The sequence below is a fragment of the Hordeum vulgare genome, chromosome 7H (assembly GCF_904849725.1).
Source record: "Hordeum vulgare subsp. vulgare chromosome 7H, MorexV3_pseudomolecules_assembly, whole genome shotgun sequence".
Lineage (NCBI taxonomy): Eukaryota > Viridiplantae > Streptophyta > Magnoliopsida > Poales > Poaceae > Hordeum > Hordeum vulgare.
This window is the reverse complement of record NC_058524.1, coordinates 335,002,340-335,024,474: the sequence shown is the minus strand read 5'-3', so window position 1 is coordinate 335,024,474 and position 22,135 is coordinate 335,002,340. Positions and strand designations below refer to the sequence as shown.

The following is a 22,135-nucleotide window of genomic DNA, read 5'->3' as shown; positions in this document are numbered from 1 at the left end:
CTCTTTTTCCGGAGTTGTGGTGATGTTGCTCTGTTCAATCTATCATCTTGTTCTATCAAGATCATGTTCTCTCATTGCTTATTAGTTTAGTTGGTTGTTGTCAATCTTGTCAAGATCTTTTCATCTTCTCAAGTTTTTGTCCTGATTTTCTACCGAAGTGCTGGCCAAATTTTGTGTGAATTCTTGCCTATTGATCACATCATTCTTCATCTCTTTGCAACCTTAAAGGATCGTTGGTTTCACTCATTTGTCAAAGAAGCATTAAGTTTTACCTCTTGCTCTTTCTCTTCCTCTTCCCCTTTCATTCTTGTATCTCGGGTCAAGATCCTCTTGTAGTGTAGGAGAGTTCTGACAGCCCGAGGGCGACGCTCAAGAAGATTCCTCTTTTATTCCGTTCTCATCGTGTGGTTCGTTTATCTGTCACATTCATCATCGCATCATGCGCATCATCTGCATTGCATCGGCACTCCATTGCCGCCAGTTTTCAAAACCTGCATTCGTTATTAGTTGCCGGTTCTCTCCGTTTTGGTCGCTGACCGTTTTGAGGCCGACCACACACGCACGCGCCCGCGACATTACTAATATATTGTTTTTAAAAGTGTGCATAAAACTTTCTCGGATTAGGTTGAAACTTGGCATGCGGTCTTAATATAGTGTAGGTAGGCCACGTGCCAAATTTCGTCGCAATCGAAGTCTGTTTGATACCCGAACGGTCGACCGTAGCGGTACCGTCACCGGGTTATCGTCACACGTTTTCGGTGTTCTAAAAGTTCTGTCGCCGGGTGCCTGTATTCCCTCTCTCCCCCACCTAGCCTCTCTAACACAGCCACCTCCATAGGGTGCAACCGGTGTCCGTCCGATCGAGATCGGAGGGTCCGAAAACGCCCCAAAACTGCAAACCCTAGCTATCCCGGCTATAAAAGGAAGGCTCAACCGTGCCATTTTAGTCTCTCCCTCCCTGCCTCGAAATCCGTGCCGCCCTCAAACCCTAGTGCAGCCTGTCCTCCTACTCTGCTGCCAGGCACGCCAATGCCCGGACCAGGCCCTCATGGGCCCATCGGGCACGCCACCATCCCGCTGCTGGCCGACCTCGTGCGCTCGAGGATCCTGTAGCTCCCGCCGCCGTGGTGCCTCGCCGCCGGCCAGCCGGTGCCCCCAGCCGCGGCACCGCTGCCCCACCGCCTCTCCACCGTGCGGCAGCATCCCCGCACTGCCTCTCTCCCCCAGGTCCCCTCCATAGCCGCCGCCAAGATTCGCCCTCCGCCGTCGGCCGTCGCCATCGCGTTCCAACATCGGGGATGGGACCCCACACCCGGATCCGGTCGTCTCCGGCCGCGCCACCGAGACGACGACCCCCCCAGCCCCGCATGCCCATGGAGCCGACACCGTCCTGCGTGTGCTCGGGGACGGGCGCGAGGACGGGGACGAGCACGTTGACCCGCTCCTCGGCCATGACCCCGAGCCGGCCCATCGCCCGCATGGCCGGCCCAGCCAGGATCGCCTCGGAGCCGAGGCCACGTGGGCCTCGAGCGAGCCCGGCTTCCACTACGCACCGGACCAGCCTCCTCTTCAGGCCCGAAGGTGAGCCCGCATAGCACCCCTCCATTTTGCGCCTGCGGCGCCATATTTTATCTTGCGACAATGCCTTGGTTAGGCCTAATAGTGCAGATTTGGCCCGAAGTTGTTTCTTATTTTATTTTAACCCGCGATTTATTCTTTTTCAGAAAAAGGCATGATTTTAAAACGGTCGTAGTTTTAAATCCGTGCATCAGATCGCAGAGAGTTATATATGTAACTTGGCTAGAATTTTGCGTAGACTAATATTTTCCAACTCTCATGCATGTTTAAGGATGTTAGTTGTGTTGTTGCATCGATTTGCGTGTCAAAGTGATAGAAACGGTTTAGGTCGTAGTTAATTAACCGTAGCTCTGTTGGAGATGAGCCATATATATAAATGGACTAGAACAACGAGTAGAATCATGTGAACCACTTTGTTTTGTCGTTTAACAAACATAAAACGTGATTAAGACAAATTTGGAAAGATTACAAAGTCAATTTGTGGGGTCACTTCGGAGATGCTATATGTCGTTTACGGCCTCATTTAAAATGCCTAGATAGGTAGTTTAATTTGTGCTTCACCACTTGCCATGTTTAACAGCATTTAATATTTCCTTGGAAATAAACAGGAGTGAACTAAATAATTAAATGTGGAGTTTCTTCAATATGCAACTCCTTGCATATTGAGCTTCACTTAATGTGTAGTGTTTGATTGTTGTGAATTGCCATGTCATGGCTTGCATAATTTAAGCTGATCATGCATCATATGCGAATTGCATCTTGTCGTGCATGTGATGTGGTGAATATCGTGTGTTGATGATTGTTTCCGGTTAGCTTCGTCTCGATAGAGTTCCGCAAGCGTGTCGGAACGTGAGGACCCGTTCAACTACGTCGGTTCGTCTGCTTCACGGAGTCATTCTTCTTCCAAGCAGGATCTCAGACAAGATGATCATCTCCCTAGATACCATTACTATCATTGCCAAGCTAGTTGTTTCGTTTCTATCGTTATGTCCCGCTGCCTACCACCTATTAAATATCAGTCTTCCAACATTGCCATGAGAACCTTCAACCTTTCCACAACCTAGCAAACCACTGATTGTCTATGTTACCGCATGCTTAACCATTAGATAGCGTTGCTAGTTGCAGGTGTAGTTGCTTCCATGTGAAAACATGGGTTCCTTGTTATATCACCATATTATTGCTAATTAATTTAATGCACTTATATACTTGGTAAAAGGTGGAAGGCTCGGCCTTTCTAGCTTGGTATTTTATTTCACCTTTGTCGCCTTAGTTTCGGCTACCGGTGTTATGTTCCATAAATGAGCGCTCCTAAAATGCTTGGGGTTGTTATGGATACCCCCTAGATTCTCGTTTTGGGATAAAACTCGTCTGGCAAGGCCCCAACATTGGTACTATATTTTCCCAACATAATAATTCTGTTAATACTGAAAAACATAGGGCGTCATGAAGCCGAGGAGTAATTCAACATAATACAAGGAGGGCCAGTGTTGATGGTGTTGGTCCAAAACAGAGCACTGTGTGGGGCCAACCCAAAGCAACTTGGGTGATTTCTATCAGGCCGCCGTACGCGTAGCTTATCCGTCGTGTCCTAATAACGAGATACGCGGCTCCTATCGGGATCGTCAACACGTCGGGCGGCCTTGCTGGACTTGTTTTACCTTTCTCGAGCGTCTTGTGCAAAGGATTTCGAGGATGCTTTAGGTTATCTCGAGGTTGAGGTTTTTCCAATAGGAACCCGATGAGATCACGGGTTTCCTTGATCGAGGTCATTCCGTCGCAGCGTGTGGTAGTTTGTGATGGACTAGTTGGATCACCCTTGCAGGGTTAAATCTTTCGGAAAGCCATGCCCGCGGTTATGTGGCAATATGGAAACTTTGTTTAACATCTGGTTCTAGATAACTTGAAGTTAAATTAATTAAAAACTTACCAACTGAGTGCGTAATTGTGACTATCTCTTTCGTGAGCTCCTTCTCCGATCGAGGACACGGTGGGGTTATGTCTGACGTAAGTAGGTGTTCAGGATCATTCATTTGATCATCAGTAGTTCAAGTCCGTGATGTGTAGATTGTCCCCCTCTTATTATTTTACTCGTAAGTTAGCCACCCTAAATAAATGCTTAGTCGCTTGCTGCAGCCTCAGCAGTTAACCATGCCTAGCCCATTAAGCTTTGCTAGTCTTGATACCTTTGGAAATGCTATTTGCTAAGTCTCATGTGGCTCACAGATTATTACAACACCAGTTGCAGGTACAGGTAAGAGTTACTTTGACATGAGCGCGCTGATTGTGCTATTTGGAGTTTCTTCTTATTCATCATCGAGTTCGAGACCGGCAGCCTGGGATAGAAAGGATGGACGTCAGTCTTTTATTATATGTTTTCGTCTTTAGGCGGACCATGCTCTATTTCATGATGATTGTATGTATTGTACTGATGTGATTCTGATGTAGCTTGTGACAAGTGTAAGCCAACTCCTTATACTCATCTTTTCAGTACATGTACGTGTAACGATATCCATGCTTGTGAAACGGCGAGTTCTAACTGTGTCGAGACCTCACGCCAAAAATAAAGATAGAACCGCATCTTAAACGTTACATATTGCTGCTTTGTCGTTGCTCGTGTGCTTGCTACGCTTCTGCTTGCCTAGCCGCCGCCGCCGCTCTTGCTAGCGCTGCTGCTGCTCAAGCTACTGCCTCCCGATGCCGCTGCCACTTCTGTATCGCTGCATAAGCTGGCCACTTCTAACCATGGACATGGCCATGGTCGGGTGTGTTTGTACAGCGTGTGTGTGTACGGGTGTGTGTGAGTGGCCGGTTTGGCCAATGCCTAGTTTTGTCGGCTTGTAGGTTAGTTTGTGCTAATTACTCTAGTTAGTTTAACTATTAGTCAATGTCAAGTGGATCCCGCGCTTATTAATCTAATTAACTAGCATAGTTTAGTTGCTTTCTATGACATGTGGGCCACACAATCCCATTTGACTAATTAAGTTGGCTTGGTCAATTCTAATTAAAATAATTTTAGAAAATTATTAAAAATTTAAAAATTAATATAAAATAATTCATAATTCGGATGAAAAAGTTTTATAATGAAAGTTGATCAGAAAAATGAGACGGACCCGGACATGCTATCCGTTCGTTTGTCCCGCGTCTTTATCATAATGAATATGGAACTTTTACGTCTGTTTTGCCTGTCCGGTAGTAGCTAGAGGTCCGGGAAATATCATGAGATATTTTTCCGATTCGTCTATAACAACTAGTACTGCGTTAGTGCATGTCTAGCCCTCCATATTGTCATGCCATGCATCGTTTTGCATCTGTGCTTTATATTTATTGTTTCTTCCTCCTTTCCTCTCCGGTAGACCCCGATCGTGATGCTGATGCCGGGTACGACGTGACGACCAGCCCTTTGCTGTAGAGCAACAAGGCAACCCCCCTTGGTCATTTCTATATCGCCTATTCTTTCTCCCTCATACTTGTATTAGAATTTTATTACTATTGTAGATAGCTCCTATTCTGATGCATAGCCTGTTTTTTATGAACTACTCCCTCCGTTTCTAAATATAAGTCTTTTAAGATATTTCACTAGGAGTCTACATACGAAGCAAAATGAATGAATCTACACTCTAAAGTATGTCTATATACATCCGTATGTAGTCCACTAATAAAATTTCTTTAAAGACTTATATTTAGGAACGGAGGGAGTACTACTTTACTATACTGCACCTTAAAACTGTTTAGTATAGGTGGAGCAGTCATCCCCTTGGACCCTTAGTCCAATTACCCGTTCTTTTTCATCAATGTCTCGATCATCTAATCGACGAGCCAAGACCCGAGACTTCAATTCACACCCCCTTGTTGTACGATGCCGCATGGCTACTATCGAGTACCGAGGATGACACCTTGTTACGTACTTTGATGTTAGCTCTGTAGTGTAGTGAACCGGTTGTGGTTTATGGAGGGTGATTCCTCCTTCACCATATCCAATAACGACTCTGCCGTGCAACCCATCAAGCGTGGTCCATTGAGCATGATCCTCCCTGGCCACCTTGACGGTTACATTGTTCGGAATCCATCGAGGGTGATACCTCGGATCCCTCTCATGTTACAACCACACTATTACTTGACCGTGCTATTGGGAACATGAATGGTGTGTTGCGGGTGGATTCCCGCGTGAATGTGACGAGGCGTGGCTGGGCATTCTGGTCCTCGCCACACATTCTCAAGATTAATTAAAATGCTAATGGATTTGGATATTTGATCTGGATTGGTCAGAGACATTTTCGCACTAACCTTCACGTGGGAGAAGTTATGCATACTCGACGTCGTGGTATCAATCGAAGCTCTTCAGACGTCAGCAATGAAGCGGCGCGCGCCCGAGTGGTCCGAATAATCGTCGTTCTTGTATAAGAGGTTCCAGGACTGACATCGGCCGCACACGCATCGTGCAGTAGCGCAAAGGGTGATGGGCCCATGACCCCTGCGCTCTTAGGATTTAGACCGGCGGGATGGCCTCTCTGTTGAGCCTAGGTAGGGCTACGACGTGTTGATGTTCCGATCTCGGGCATGACCCAGGAAAGTGTGTCCGGTCAGAGTTTATCAAGCGTGTTGGGTACTATGGTGCACCCCTGCAGGGAAGAAATTAACTATTCGAATAGCCGTGACCACAGTTACAGGACGACTTAGAGTTGTGCCCCGATCTTATACAACTAGAACTGTTACTTAACTCGAATATTTGCTCTGAGATTGCTTCCTCGGAGGGAGTCGAGGAAGATTCTTTGAGCGTGACCTCATATTAAAATTGCTGCAACAATATGACTATTATTGTGTTCTTTCTCTACTCTCGTCTATTGTTGCAAGATCACTGAAGATGCTAGTCTTTGATAGGACTAGGCCTTCTCTCTCTATTCTCGCATTGCTGCAGTTAGTCCACATATAATCCCCTTCCTTTCATACTGATGCATAACTTAGTATAGTTCTGATGTCAATCTTGCGAGTACTTTGGATGAGTACTCACCGTTGCTTTGCTCCCCCTTTCCCCTTGATTCGATTGCTGCGACCAGATGATCGAGCCTAGGAGATGGCGTATCCCGCCGATGGCGTCTGCTACCCCGACGATGCCTACTACTACGTGGAGGCCGCTGACGACTAGGAGTAGTTTAGGAGGTTCCCCATAGGAGGCCTCGCCTCGTTCGATCATTGTATCTTTTGTGCTAGCCTTCTCTAAGGCATTGTCATGTTTCATGTTTGTACTCAGATTTTTGTTGCTTCTGCTGACTCGTGTGTTTATCGAGCTTCTGCATTCTAGCCCTCGAGGCCCCTAGCTTGTAATATGAAGCTTGTATGTTTTCGTTTGTGTCTAGAGTTGTATTGTGATATCTTCCCGTGAGTCCTTGAGCTTGATCGTATGCATTTGCGTGTATGATTAGCATACCATCAAATCGAGGGCATCACACGATTCCACCATCGTTCGGGTCAACAACCATGCTGGCTTGCTGCCTGTCGACGATGATACCGTGGAGCGCTTGGTGCATGTGGGCCCTGGTGGCCATTGACATGCTCGCTCAATCATGGAGAAGCGTGGTGGCCATGCTCGCTGGCCAACCAATTATGTACGCAGCCTCGCCTTCAAGTAGTGGGTGCAGGGAAGATGCTATCGGTGCCTTGCAAGAGACCATCTTGTGTGGGACTGCCGCGAGCCCTTCAGGTGCTTTGGTTTCCTACGTCGTGGCCACCGGGAGCGGGACTGTCAGCGTCATTCGTTCATGTCGAATGCTCCCTAACACGATATTCTCAACTCGTCTCTTGGGACACCTCATGGTTGCTCGTGGGACGATATTGTGGTGCAGCCATCCATGGGAGATGATCGATGTGCATCATTACGACATCCAAAGGTCCATGACGTCTTCGCCATGTTCAAGAGTCCTACATCACTTGTGATGCTCGTCATGCCGATGTTGTTGTGCGTGATGACATCAATACCAATAAGGTTGTGTTGGATCAGTGGTTGCAGGATACTTTTGCAGCCCAGATGGTGTTGTTTCACTCACACATCAAGGAGGCTGAGGTGATCCAACCTGTGTGTGAGAAGTTTTTGTCTTTCCGGCTCTTGTCGGAGTGTGTTGCCGGCTTCGACCCTGCTCAGGGCACCTCCATCGACATGGGGATTGATGACTTATTCGGTCCTTGCTCCCCCGTGCATCGCACCTCGTCGTCGTCTTCAATGGTGGCTTCGATTGCGGCATGTCGTGCACTTTATGAGGATTGTTGTGCAGCTTGTGAGGAGAAGGGAGGCTTGTCTGCCGTAGTATGCTCTGAGACGATGCACAACGTTGCTTTACCTGTGGATGGCACCGAGGTTGCCCTTGTGGAAGACCAGTCTGAAGCTAGGATTGAGCAAGAATATGCTTCATTGACGAAAGTGGTGGAAGTGCCTCCTTCTTTGGAGCATTTGGAGGTGGATTCCTTGGCGATCTCATGCATGGGAAATGTGTCGTCTCTGTCATATGAGCAAATGGAGGTGTTGAGTCCATGGTGCCAGCGGTTTCTGTCGTTGATGATGTTGTGTCGGTGGTTCCTGTTGATCATGCTCATGCGGTCATTTAGTTGGTGTCAACTCCTAGGAGCACCTTGGTTGACGACAACTACATCAAGAAATACAATGAGTTTTATGACTTCCTTGATATATGGGTAGCTGATCAACCTGTATCCGACAAGACAGTTGGTTGCCTCGTGAAGGTGAAAACAAACAGGGAGAAGTCAAAGAACAAAAGCAAGAAAGGTGGTGCCATCCAGAAGACGTCCACGACCTCATGATGGAGGGTGCTCTGCGTTGCTGATGTTCTCTTAAGGAAGTCTGTTGTGTTCTACGTTTGGTGAGGGTTGCAGTTGTTGTGTGTGGGAGAACGGCATGTGCGTCTAAGATGTTTCGTGCTTTGTGGATAGATCACTTATATGGATTGTTTGTATCAGTATTCGCCTGGTTTTCCATAAATTAATTGGACAACTCTCTTCTTGTTAATTAATCAATGAGGCAAATCTTTTGCCTTCGTTTCATAAAAAAAGGCAATATGCCCATACCTTGACAACAGTTGTTCTTCTACATACCAGAAAGCAACTTTTGAGAAATATGGACTTTGCCATGAACAGCTATTTACGCAGACGCAAACTTTAATCTCAACTATCCAAATCATAAGTCACATAACTAGTGTACAACTGTGAAGGATATTAAAGAAGACAATAATGAACTTCCTTAGTAATTATTGGAATTTTTCAGATACCAACATAAACACATCAAACTGCCCAATCCAGAGCAAGAATAATCAATTGAATCCAGTATTACTTGAACCTACACGGATAAGTCAGGAAAGATGGTAAATAACTGAGCAATGGAGACAACAATCACCCTAGAAATTTGAGGAGTTGTAGGTTGAGTTATCGACTGACTAAATTTATCAAAATGATTAGTAAAATGTATCTATTCAGCCAGCACCCAACTACTCCCAGGCATCTTACTCAAGCATCTTTCCTTCATTGTCTTCCTTAACCTCCTAACCTTATCCCATTTGTTTGCAGATGCATATATGTTCCCCAACAGTATGTAATATCCACTCTCTCCAGGCGCCTGTTCAAAGCACTTGGAAGCAATGACCTCCCCAAGCTCAACATTGTTATGCAACCTGCAAGAAAGAAGCAAAGCACCCCAAACGCTAGCACGTGGTTGCATCGGCATCTGCATGATCAGCTGAAACGCTTCATCCAATTTCCCACTACGCCCAAGGAGATCTACCATGATGGTGTAGTGTTCCATTGAAGGTCTAATCTTATATTTGCTTGACATGGAAGTGAAACAAGCCCGAGCTTCTTCCACTAGTCCAGCATGGTTGTATGCAGACAACAATCCCACAAAGCTCACTGCATTAGGAAGAATATTTGCGTCAGACATCTCATTGAATAAACCTATAGCTTCGTTTAACTTGCCATTCATCCCGCAGCCCACAATCATCGCACTGTAAGATACCACATCTCTTTTGCTCAGGCCTTTGAACAAATCAAAAGCCCTATCAATCTGCCCACTCTTGGTGTACAAATCCACGAGAGCGGTGCGCAAGTGATCATCCAGTTCAATTCCCAGAGACATCATGAAGCTCTGAACCCACAGCCCAAACCTCAAGTTCCCCAGCTGGGAGCAAGCGGAGATGACAGATGAGAAAGTTTTCTCATTGGGCAGAACACAGACATGAGGTTTGAGCATCCGGTTGAAAACTCCAATCGCCTCCCTTGCACAGCCATTCTGTGCGTAGCATGCAATCATTGCATTCCACGCATAAAGATCATTCTTGTTCTCCATCCGTTCAAACAGGCCAGCAGCAGCCTGAACGTCGCCAGCCTTGGCATACCCGGAGATCATTGTGATCCAGGAGATGTTGCTCCTGACAGGCATCTGCTCGAACATCTCCCTCGCTCGAGTCAGATGGCCATGGGCGATGAGCCCACAAATGACGGCATTCCAGGATGCGGCGTTCCGCTCAGGCATCTGGTCGAAGAGCTCGATGGCCCTGTCGAGGCGACCAGCCTTGGCGAGGCCCGCGACCATGGAGTTCCATGAAACAACGTCCCTCACGGGCATCTGGTCGAACAGAGCGCGCGCGGCAGGGAGGTCTCCGGAGCGGAGAAGTGAGGCGAGCAGTGAGTTCCGGGAAACGAGTAAGGAATGCGGCGCCCGTCCTCTCGCAGGAGGCGTTTCGTCGAGCAGGCTGCGCGCGGCGACGGGGTCGCGGGAATAGAGATGGGCAAGCGCGGCGTGTGGGTAGGGGTGCGCGAGGAGGCCTAGGCGAAGAAGATGAGCGTGGAAGGAAGCGGCGGCCGTGGCCACAGTATGGACGGGGAGGCGGGAGACGGACTTGAGGACGGCGGCGAGGGCGAAGGGGCAAGGGCGGTGAGCGGCGCCGGAGCGGAAGGACGAGAGGTAGAGCGCGATGGCGCGGCGCGGACGGCCCTGGTCTGCGGCAGCGCGGATGGCCAGTGTCCACGGTGAGTTGACGTGATCGGCGGTAGAGTTCGGCATGGACCGTCGCTTATGATTGCCGGCGACTCACGTTCCCGGTAGGTGAGGTGGGAGGGGAGTAAATTGCAAAAACCGAGGACCTAAAACAAAAAACCGTCACCATTGGTTTTGTTTTAAAAAAATCATCACCATTGTGCTGACGGTTTTCAAAAAGGGAATAGTTTCCCTTCGGACGACCGGTCGAGCGCTCGGCCGGTCGTCCCTCGCTCGCTCGCTCACCTCAGAAGTGGGCTGGATCACGGGTGTTCGTAGGCCTCTAGCGAGATGTTTCTTTTCTTATCTCTTTGACATAAACTTTTCTCTTTTTTCCTTCTTTCTATTGCCTTGTTTTTTTCTCTCACGCATTCCAGTCATCCCTTGCTCCTTGTTATCCTCGGACAAAGCTACAATTGACGAGTCCTGGTGCTGCAACCGTCCTCACCCTTTGATACGAGGACGATAAAAAATGCTGCAACCATTCATGTCGACAGCGACAATGACAATTCTTGCTTCAATCGTCGCCTTTCTTTGCTACAACCATTCATGTCGTTGTCGTGACCTATGACCCGCGATGACAATGTCGGTGATTTTGCTTCAACCTTTGTCAGCTTTTGTTACGACCCACAATGAGAATTGCTACAACTATTCACGTTGATAATGCGACCCGCAATGGAGGCAACAATGATTTTGGTTCAACCTTAGTCGGATTTTGCTACGGCTAGACGATGAGAATTGCTACAACCGAAGAGATGTCTTGCTGGAACCGGTGGCAATTTTTGATGTAATTAGTGTTGCTTTTTTATGCTTGTGTGCTATAACCCGCTCTGTCCAACCGCAAAGCTTCAACCGGAACCTGAGAAAGCTAAAATCATCCACGAAAAAGCTTCAACCAGATTTAGCATAAGCTGAGGGTGCCAATTGTTGCGACCGCTGACCAAAAAAGGTTCAACCGTACATGAAAAAAGTTGCAATCATTGACAAAAAAGTTTCAACCAAACAGTGTGCAACAGAAAGAGTTGCAACTGTTGACAAAAAAGTTGCAACAGTTGACAAAAAAGCTTCAACCCCAAATGAAAAAACCTTCAACCAAACAATATGCAACAGAAAAAGTTACAATCATTGATATAAAAAGCTTCAACCGTAAATGAAAAAACCTTCAACCAATGACACACAATGGAAAAAATATTATAGAGGCCCATGTTTCCACGGAAGCTATAACCGGCATTGGCGGGTGCTACAGCTGACAATGATGCTTCAGTCGGCGATGGCGAAGGTGCAACCGTGCAATTTGTAGCTACAAACTGGCATGAAAAAAATTGTGACCAGAGAGCACGAAAGTTGTGACCAGCGATAAAAAAAGCTACGATTGTCGAGCACGGAAGCTACAACCGGCGAAAAAAAGCTACCACTGACGAGCCCACAAGCTACGAATAGCGTGCAAAAAAGCTGCAACCATCGAGTGATTTTCTTGTTGCTAGGCCAGGTCTGTTTACGAGAGCTTCCGCCTAAAGTCTTGTTGCTAGCCCATGTCTGTTTACGAGAGCTTCCGCCTAAAGTTTTCAACGATCATACTTGAACTAGTTGAAGCTAGCTCATTGTGCATGTGGTACTGTAGATCAACTAAGCTTCTTGCCTGCTTGCTTGCAAGTTAGCTTTTGCATGTAGGACGTATACTTCGAGGATTTGATCTATGTTATAAATCAAACATGGAGCATGGTGTCAGGAGAGTGCGGGCGGCATGGCTATTCGAGATCGAGCGTCGGTGATCGACAAGAGCGTGTGGCGTGTTAGAACGACGAGATGTGTGATTTTTTCCTTTTTCTTGTTTGCCTGTGTTCAGGACAGAGGCACAAGGAAATCTAACGACACTGGGTGTATTGATCCAACGTGCGTGTGCTGACCGGCTGAACCGTTAAGCCGGTCCGCCGGTGCAGATCAGTCCCCTTTCAAAAAATGATGATTGACCAATTAGAGTGGTTTCAGTGAAAACTTGACGTCTAGGTTGTGCGTGTAAGTGATCACGTGGCAAGACAAGTCACCAACATTTGCATGGACTGTTAAACTGATATAGGCCAACTTGCCAGCATCTCTTGTCTTTCTCCATCCCTTCTTTGGCATTTCGTCGAACAACTCATGAGCTTGCCGGAGAGATCGCTGCCTCCTCACGGTCAAGATGGTGCCCGTGCTGCCTTTTTTCCCCTTCCCAAGTTGACGGTCAGGGTGGTGCCTGTTGGGGAGAGTTGCATGGGAAACAAAAAAATTCCTACGCACACAAAGACCTATCATGGTGATGTTCATCTACCAGAGGGAGATCGGATCCACATACCCTTGTAGATCGCTCAATAGGAAGCGTTAAGAAACGCGGTTGATGTAGTGGTACAGCTTCGTAATTCAAATCACCGTCGTCCCACGATCCGTTCCGATCTAGCACCAAACGGACGGCACCTCCGCGTTCAGCACACGTCGAGCTCGATGACTATATCCGCCTTCTTGATCTAGCAAGAGAGACGAGGAAGTAGATGAGTTCTCCGGCAGCGTGACGGCGTGCCGGTGATGGTGATGATCTATTCCTGCAGGGCTCCGCCCGAGCTCCGCAGAAAACCGATCTAGAGGAAGAACTACGAGGTATAGGTTTGAGTTGCACGTGGCAAAGTTGTGTCTCAAAAACCCTAAAACATCTAGTATATATAGGAGGAGGGGAGGGGCTAGCCTTGGGGCTCAGCCCCAAGGGCGCCGGCCGAAGTGGAGAGGAGGACTCCAACTCCAATTCGGTTTGGGGAAGGAGGAGTCATCCTCTCCCTTCCCACGTCCCTCTTTTTTTTCTTTTGGTTTTCTCTTCTAGCGCCATAGACCACTTGGGTTGGCCTCACCAGCCCAGTAAGGGCTGGTACGCCACCCTAGGACTATTGGGCTCACTCTCGGGTGGGTAGGCCCCTCCCGGTGAAAACCCGAAACCCATTCCTCACTCCCGGTACACTGTCGGTAATGCCCGAAATCCTTCCGGTGACCAAATGAAACCATCCTATATATCAATCTTCATTTTCGGGCCATTCCGGAAACCCTCGTGGCGTCCGTGATCTCATCAGGGACTCCGAACAACCTTCGTTCACCAACACCTATAACTCAACTATACCGAAACGTCACCGAACCATAAGTGTGCAGACCCTGCGGGTTCAAGAACTATGCAGACATGACCCGAGACACCTCCCGGTCAATATCCAATAGAGGGACCTGGATGTCCATATTGGATCCTACATATTCTACGAAGATCTTATCGGTTGAACCTTTGTGCCAAGGATTCATATAATCCCGTATAACATTCCCTTTGTCCTTCGGTACGTTACTTGCCTGAGATTTGGTCGTCGGTATCCCAATACCTATTTCAATCTCGTTACTGGGAAGTCTCTTTACTTGTTCCGTAATACAATATCCCGTGACCAACACTTTAGTCACATTGCTTGCAAGGCTTATATGTGATGTTGTATTACCGAGTGGGCCCCGAGATACCTCTCCGTCACACGGAGTGACAAATCCCAGTCTTGATCCATGCTAACTCAACGGACACCTTTCGAGATACCTGTAGAGCACCTTTATAGTCACCCAGTAATGTTGCGATGTTTGATACACACAAGGTATTCCTTCAGTGTTACTGAGTTACATGATCTCATGGTCATAGGAATGAATACTTGACACGCAGAAAACAATAGCAACAAAATGACACGATCACATGCTACTTGTCCATCACATCATTCTCCTAATGATGTGATCCAGTTATCAAGTGACAACACTTGCATATGGTCAGAAAACCTTAATCATCCTTGATCAACTGGCTAGTGAACTAGAGGATTACTAGGGACATTATTTTGTCTATATATCCACACATGTATCTATGCTTTCATTCAATACAATTATAGCATGGATAATAAATGATTATCTTGAAATAGGAAATATAATAATAACTATTTTATTATTGCCTCTAGGGCATATTTCCAACACTCTCCCACTTGCACTAGATTAAATAATCTAGTCTCACATCGCTATGCGATTTACATTAGAATGAATCTAACACTCCAACCGCGACAACAGACCTTACCTGGTACGGCGCCAGGAATCCTGCTGCTACGGCTACGCCTTTAGGGACTTCCTTGGCAAATATGCAAAGGATTTCCCCGCGGCCTTGGAGCCTTGCGTTGGTGTTCCCTTGAAGAGGAAAGGGTGATGTAGCACAGCGGCGGTAAGTATTTCCCTCATTTTTGAGAACCAAGGTATCGAACCAGTGAAAGATCTCGTCAACACACAAAGTACGTGCACAAACACAAAGAGCTTGCACCCAACGCTATGAAGGGGTTGTCAATCCCTTATAGATTGTTTGCAAAGTGAGAACTGAAAGCAACAAAGTAAACAAGCAAAGTAAAAGTGAAAGTGGAAACGATAGGTGTGAATAGACCTGGGGGCCGTAGTGTTCACTAGTGGCTTCTCTCATGAAAGCAAGTAGACGGTGGGTGAACGAATTACTGTCGAGCAATTGATAGAACCGTGCAAAGTCGTGACGTTATCTAAGGCAATGATTATATCTATAGGCATCACGGCCAAAACAAGTAGACCGATACTTTCTGCATCTACTACTATTACTCCACACGTCGACCGCTATCCAGCATGCATCTAGTGTATTAAGTCCAAAAGAACAGAGTAACGCCTTAAGCAAGATGACATGACGTAGATGGACAATCTCATATCTACGATAAAATCCCATCTTGTTACCCTTGATGGCAACAACACGATGCGTGCCTTGCTGCCCCTTCTGTCACTGGGAAATGTCACCACACGGTATGAACCCAAAACCAAGCACTTCTCCCATTGCAAGAATCATAGATCTAGTTGGCCAAACAAAACCCCAAGACTCGGAGAGACTTACAAGGATATCAAATCATGCATATAAGAAATCAGCAAAGACTCAAATATAATTCATAGATAATCTGATCACAAATCCACAATTCATCGGATCTCGACAAACACACCGCCAAAGAGGATTACATCGGATAGATCTCCATGAAGATCATGGAGAACTTTGTATTGAAGATCCAAGAAAGAGAAGAAGCCATCTAGCTACTAACTACGGACCTGTAGGTCTGAAGTGAACTACTCACGAGTCATTGGAGGGGCGATGATGTTGATGAACAAGCCATCCAACTCCAAAGTCCCCTCCGGCAGGGCACCGGGAAGGGTCTCCAGATGAGATCTCGCGGAAACGGAAGCTTGTGGCGGCGGAAAAGTGTTTTCGTGGATGCCGTGATTTTTTCTGGAATTTTAGGGAATTTATAGGCCAAAGACCTAGGGCAGGAGAGTGCCAGGGGGGCACAAGCTTGGTTGTCGCGGCCTCCCCCTGACCGCGGCAACAGGGCTTGTGGGCCCCGTGTGGGCCCACTGCCTTGGCCCTCAAGCTTCCCGATCTTCTTCCGTTCTGGAAAGTTTTATTTCGGGGATTTTATTCCGTTTGGACTCCGTTCCAAAATCAGATCTAAAAAGAGTCAAAAACATAGAAAAAACAGGAACTGGCGCTTGGCACTGAATTAATAAGTTAGTCCCAAAAAAGATATAAAAGGTAAACAAAACATCCAAAGTTGACAAGATAACAACGTGAAACCATCAAAAATTATAGATACGTTTGAGACGTCTCAAGCATCCCCAAGCTTAAATCCCGCTCGTCCTCGAGTAGGGAAGTGATAAAGAATGAATTTTTGATGCTTTCATGCTGCCTAACAAAGATGTCCTTTGTAACTCCTCTTATGCGACGTGAATGTTCAGATCCATTAGATTCAAAACAATAGTTTGCTATTGTCGTGGAGACAATAATAATTCAAGGTAATCATGAACTTTCAAAATAACAAGGCCAAAAGAAAGTTATCCCTACAAAATCATATAGTCTGGCTATGCTCTATCATCATTGCACAACGAATTTAAATCATGCACAACCCCGGTATTGGCCAAGTAATTGTTTTCACACCTTTACTTTCTCAAACTTTTTCAACTCTCACGCAATACATGAGCGTGAGCCATGGTTTTAACACTATAAGTGGTGTAGAGTGTGGTGGAGGTTGCAAGACAAACAAGGAGAAGATGGTCACATTGACTAGGCATATCAATGAGCTATGGAGATGCTCATCAATAGATATTAACGTGAATGAGTAGGGAGTGCCATACAAATGATGCACTAGAGCTAAGAGTATGTGAAAGCTCTTAAATAAAACTAGTGGGTGTGCATCCAACTTGCTTGCTCACGAAGACCTAAGGCAATTTTGAGGAAGCCTATCATTGAAATATACAAGCCAAGCTATATAATAAGAATTTCCCACTAGCTATATTGTGGTGACAAAACGAGAGACTCTCAATCATGAAGATCATGGTGCTTAATATGCACAAGTGTGGAAAGGTGGTAGCATTGTCCCTTCTCTCCTTTTCTCTCTCTTTTTTTGGATGGGCTCTTTGGCCTCTCTTTTTTTGGTGGGCATCTTTGGCCTCTTTTATTTCCTCACATGGGACAATGATCCATCAATGATGATCATCACACTTACAACTCAAAACTTAGAGCAATGATGACTCTATATGGAATGCCTTCGGTAGTGTACCGTGACAATGATCTAGCATGGCATAGACATTAATGGAAACATCATGCTAGCTATCTTACGATCATGCAATGGCAATGTAGAAGTGGTGGCACATGTCATGGTGGTAGTTGCATGGCAATATATCTCGGAATGACTTTGAAAAAGCCATAGTAGGCAAGTATGGTGGCTATTTTGAGGAAGGCTAATGGTGGGTTTTGTGCACCGATGAAAGTTGCACGACACTAAGAAGATAGTGATGGTGGAAGGTGAAAGTGCATCTGAATCATGGACTCAACATTAGTCATAAAGAACTCATATACTTGTTGCAAAAGTTTTAGTAGTAATCGAAACAAAGCATTCAACGCATACTCCTAGGGGATGGGTTGGTAGGTATAAACCATCGCGCGATCTCGACCGCCACACAAAGGATGACAATCAATAGACTAATCATGCTCAGACTTCATCACACAGCGGTTCACCATACGTGCATGCTACGCGAATCACTAACTTCAACACAAGTATTTCTAGATCCACAACACCTTACTAATATAACTTCAATATTACCATAACCACAACTCAAAACTAATTGAGATGAATCAAACTTCTCTAACTATTCAATGCACATAAAGGTGGGAGTTTTCGTATCCCTTTGGGTAACTACCCTTTTTGAGACTACTTTCAAAGCATAGATCAACTACCAAGCCACGCACCATCGTGCTCTAAAAGATATAAGTGAAGCACACAGAGCAAAAGCAACTAGCTCAAAAGATATAAGTGAAGCACATGTGAGCTGAATTGTCTAACCAAAAGATATAAGTGAAGCTTGACAAAATCACGGTGAGTGCATGTCTCTCTCTCTAGGTGTGCAGCAAGGATGATTGTGACACAACAAAAATAAAAGACTCCTATGATAGAAGACGCTCCAAGCAAAACACATAACATGTGGTGAATAAAAATATAACCCCAAGTAACGTTACCGATGGATTGAAGACGAAAGAGGGGATGCCTTCCCGGGGCATCCCCAAGCTTAGGCTTTTACGACATCCTTGAATCAATTTGGGTGCCTTGGGCATCCCCAAGCTTGATCTCTTGCCACTCTTTATCTTTTTGTCCATAAGGACTTCACCCAAAACTTGAAAACTTCACAACACGAAACTTAAACAGAAACTTGTGATAACATTAGTATAAGAAAGCAAACCACCACTTCCCTAGGTACTGTAGCAAACTTAAATTCTACTTATGTTGATGTTGGGTTACTGTATTTTCAATCTTCCATGGCTAATACCCCCCGATACTATCCATAGTTTCATCAAAATAAGCAACCAACACAACAAAAACAGAATCTGTTAAGAGCAGACCAGTCTGTAGCAATCTGTATACTTCGTATACTTCTGGTACTTCAAAAATTCTGAACAATTACGACAGTCCGAAGAATTTGCGTAGCAATCAGCAGCAAAAAGAATCAACTCAAAATATCTTACATAAAAAAATGAAAATTCTTTTCGTGAGCAGAAAGTTTCTGTCTTTTCCAGCATGACCAAACGACCATCCCCAAGACTAATCATAACGGTTTTGCTTGGCACAAACGCAAAAAGAAACACAAAAACACAATCATAACAGAATTATGAAAGTGTGGAAAACACAAAACAGAAAGAAAAAGGACAGATTCGTTGGGTTACCTCCCAACAAGCGCTATTGGTTAACGCTCTTAGCTAGGCATAAGGTGATGGAATCACGTATAGTCATCCTTGGTGCTCAAACCATAAGTAGACCTCATCATAGATTCATAAGGCAACCTTATTTTCTTTCTAGGAAAATGCTCCATGCCCTTATTTAGGGGAAATTGAAATCTAATATTCCCTTCCTTCATATCGATGATAGCACCAATAGTCCTTAGGAAAGGTCTACCAAGAATAATTGCACATGAAGCATTGCAATCTATTTCAAGTACAATGAAATCCACGGGTACATAGTTCTTATTTGCAACAATAAGAACATCATCGATCCTTCCCATGGGTTTCTTGACAGTAGAATCCGCAAGATGCAAATTAAGAGAACACTCTTCAATCTCATGAAAACCAAGAATATCACATAAAGACTTTGGAATCGCAGAAACACTAGCACCCAAATCACACAAAGCATTGCATTCATAGTTTTTGATTTTGATTTTGATAGTAGGTTCCCACTCATCATGAAGTTTTCTAGGTATAGAGACTTCTAATTCGAGCTTCTCTTCAAGAGATTTCATCATAGCATCTACGATATGCGCGGTAAAGGCTTTGCTTTGGCTATAAGCATGTGGAGAGTTTGCAATGGATTGCATCAAGGAAATGCATTCAAACAAGGAGAAACTATCATAATTGAATTCCTTGAAATCCAAAGTGGGAGTTTCATTACTACCCAAAATTTTGATTTCTTCTACTCCACTCTCCACACCTTTATCATCAAGATAGGTGAGCTCCGAATCATTGGGGCATTTTTCAACCATAGTGGATTCATATCCAGCCCCTTCATCAATAGGTTTGACACGCGAAAAAAAAGATTCAAGAGGAGTCACACCAAGCATTTTAAGATCTTCGTGATTTGCATCACTAGAACGCACCCTTTGAAACCATTCATGCCTAGCGCGAATTTGGGTGGTTCTTTCTTTGCTCTCATTCATGGAGACACGCATAGCTTTCAAAGTTTCATCCAATTGACCTTGGGAGGAGCACATCTAACTTTCAAAGCATGAATATCACAAGACAACCTATCAACGCTCTTAGCCAAATCGTCAATTTTGAGTAGTTTTTCCTCTATGGATGCATTGAAAATCTTTTGAGAGTTGATGAACTCTTTGATATTACTCTCTAAATCAGAGGGTAATTTGTTATGATTTCCATAAGTGTTGTTGTAGGAATTGCCATAATTGTTAGAGGAGTTACTAGGAAAATGCCTAGGAACATAGTTTCCTCTAAAAGCATTGTTGTTGCCAAAATTGTTCCTACCAACAAAGTTAACGTCCAAACTAGCGTTGCTACTCTCAATCAAGGAAGATAGTGGCATGTAATTAAGATCTAAAGGAGCGTTTCTACTAGCAACCAAATTCATTAACTCGTCCATCTTAGCACTAAGCGAGTTAATTTCTTCTATAGCGTGTACCTTTTTGCTAGCAGGTGACCTTTCAGTGTGCCACTGAGAGTAGTTGGTCATGATATTGTCTAGGAGTTTTGTAGCGTCTCCTAACATGATTTCCATGAATGTTCCACCTGAGGCGGAGTCCAAGATATTGCGAGAAGCGAAATTCAAACCAGCATAAAAGATTTGTATAATCATCCACGAACTCAAGCCATGAGCGAGACAATTTCTAATCATTAACTTCATCCTCTCCCAAGATTGTGCAACGTGTTCATGATCAAGTTGCTTGAAATTCATGATATCGTTACGTAAGGAGATAATCTTAGCCAGCGGAAAATACTTGGATATGTAAGCATCTTTGCACTTATCCCAAGAATCGATACTATTTTTAGGCAAAGAAGAAAACCAAGTTTTTGCGCGATCTCGCAACGAGAAAGGAAAAAGCTTCAACTTAATCACGTCATTATCCACATCTCTTTTCTTTTGCATATCGCAAAGCTCAATGAAGGTATTGAGATGGGATGCGACATCTTCACTAGGAAGGCCAGAGAATTGCTCTTTCATAACAAGATTCAACAAAGCTGCGTTGATTTCATACGATTCCGCACTAGTGACGGGAGCAATCGGAGTACTAATAAAATCTTTATTATTGGTACTCGAGAAGTCGCAAAGTTTGGTGTTTTCAGCCATGATGACTTCAACAACAAACAAGCACACAAGCAAGCAAGAAAACCGGCAAAGGGAAACGGCAAAAAGGCAAAAGAAAAAGGCAAATGAAAACGGCAAAGGAGAAAGGCAAATGAAAACGGCAAATGTGAAGTGGGGGAGAGGAAAACGAGAGGCAACTGGCAAAAAAGTAAATGCAAGAGATGAGTTTGTGACACCTACTTGGATAGATGAATTGATCTCTCCTCCTTGCGCCAGAAATCAACACGTTGAATAGAGACTATTCTTGACTTGATCTCCCCGGCAACGGCGCCAGAAATCCTTCTGCTACTGCGACAACACACCTTCCCTGGTACGGCGCCAGGAATCCTGTTGCTACGGCTACGCCTTTAGGGACTTCCTTGGCAAATATGCAAAGGATTTCCCGGCGGCCTTGGAGCCTTGCGTTGGTGTTCCCTTGAAGAGGAAAGGGTGATGTAGCACAGCGGCGGTAAGTATTTCCCTTAGTTTTGAGAACCAAGGTATCGAACCAGTGGAAGATCTCGTCAAGATACAAGTACTTGCACAAACACAAAGAGCCTGCACCCAACGCTATGAAGGGGTTGTCAATCCCTTATAGATTGTTTGCAAAGTGAGAACTGAAAGCAACAAAGTAAACAAGCAAAGTAAAAGTGAAAGTGGAAACGATAGGTGTGAATAGACCCGGGGCCCATAGTGTTCACTAGTGGCTTCTCTCATGAAAGCAAGTAGACGGTGGGTGAACGAATTACTGTCGAGCAATTGATAGAACCGCGCAAAGTCGTGACGTTATCTAAGGCAATGATTATATCTATAGGCATCATGTCCAAAACAAGTAGACCGATACTTTGTGCATCTACTACTATTACTCCACACGTCGACCGCTATCCAGCATGCATCTAGTGCATTAAGTCCAAAAGAACAGAGTAACGCCTTAAGCAAGATGACATGATGTAGATGGACAATCTCATATCTACGATAAAAGCCCATCTTGTTACCCTTGATGGCAACAACACGATGCGTGCCTTGCTGCCCCTTCTATCACTGGGAAAGGTCGCCACACGGTATGAACCCAAAACCAAGCACTTCTCCCATTGCAAGAATCATAGATCTA

At 45.3% G+C, this 22,135-nt stretch overlaps 1 protein-coding gene across 1 annotated transcript; it reads right to left on the bottom strand.

The window, feature by feature from the left end:
• Nucleotides 1-8,796: 8,796 nt before the first annotated feature.
• On the bottom strand, nucleotides 8,797-10,672 carry LOC123409071 (pentatricopeptide repeat-containing protein At4g22760). The gene has a single exon (XM_045102060.1). The coding sequence runs from the start codon at nucleotides 10,634-10,636 to the stop codon at nucleotides 9,047-9,049; it is 1,590 nt and encodes a 529-aa protein (XP_044957995.1). The 5' UTR covers nucleotides 10,637-10,672; the 3' UTR covers nucleotides 8,797-9,046.
• Nucleotides 10,673-22,135: the final 11,463 nt, after the last annotated feature.

Coding starts and splice junctions, on each gene's coding strand:
- LOC123409071 (XM_045102060.1), bottom strand. CDS start 10,636: ATGCCGAACTCTACCGCCGATCACGTCAACTCACCGTGGACACTGGCC.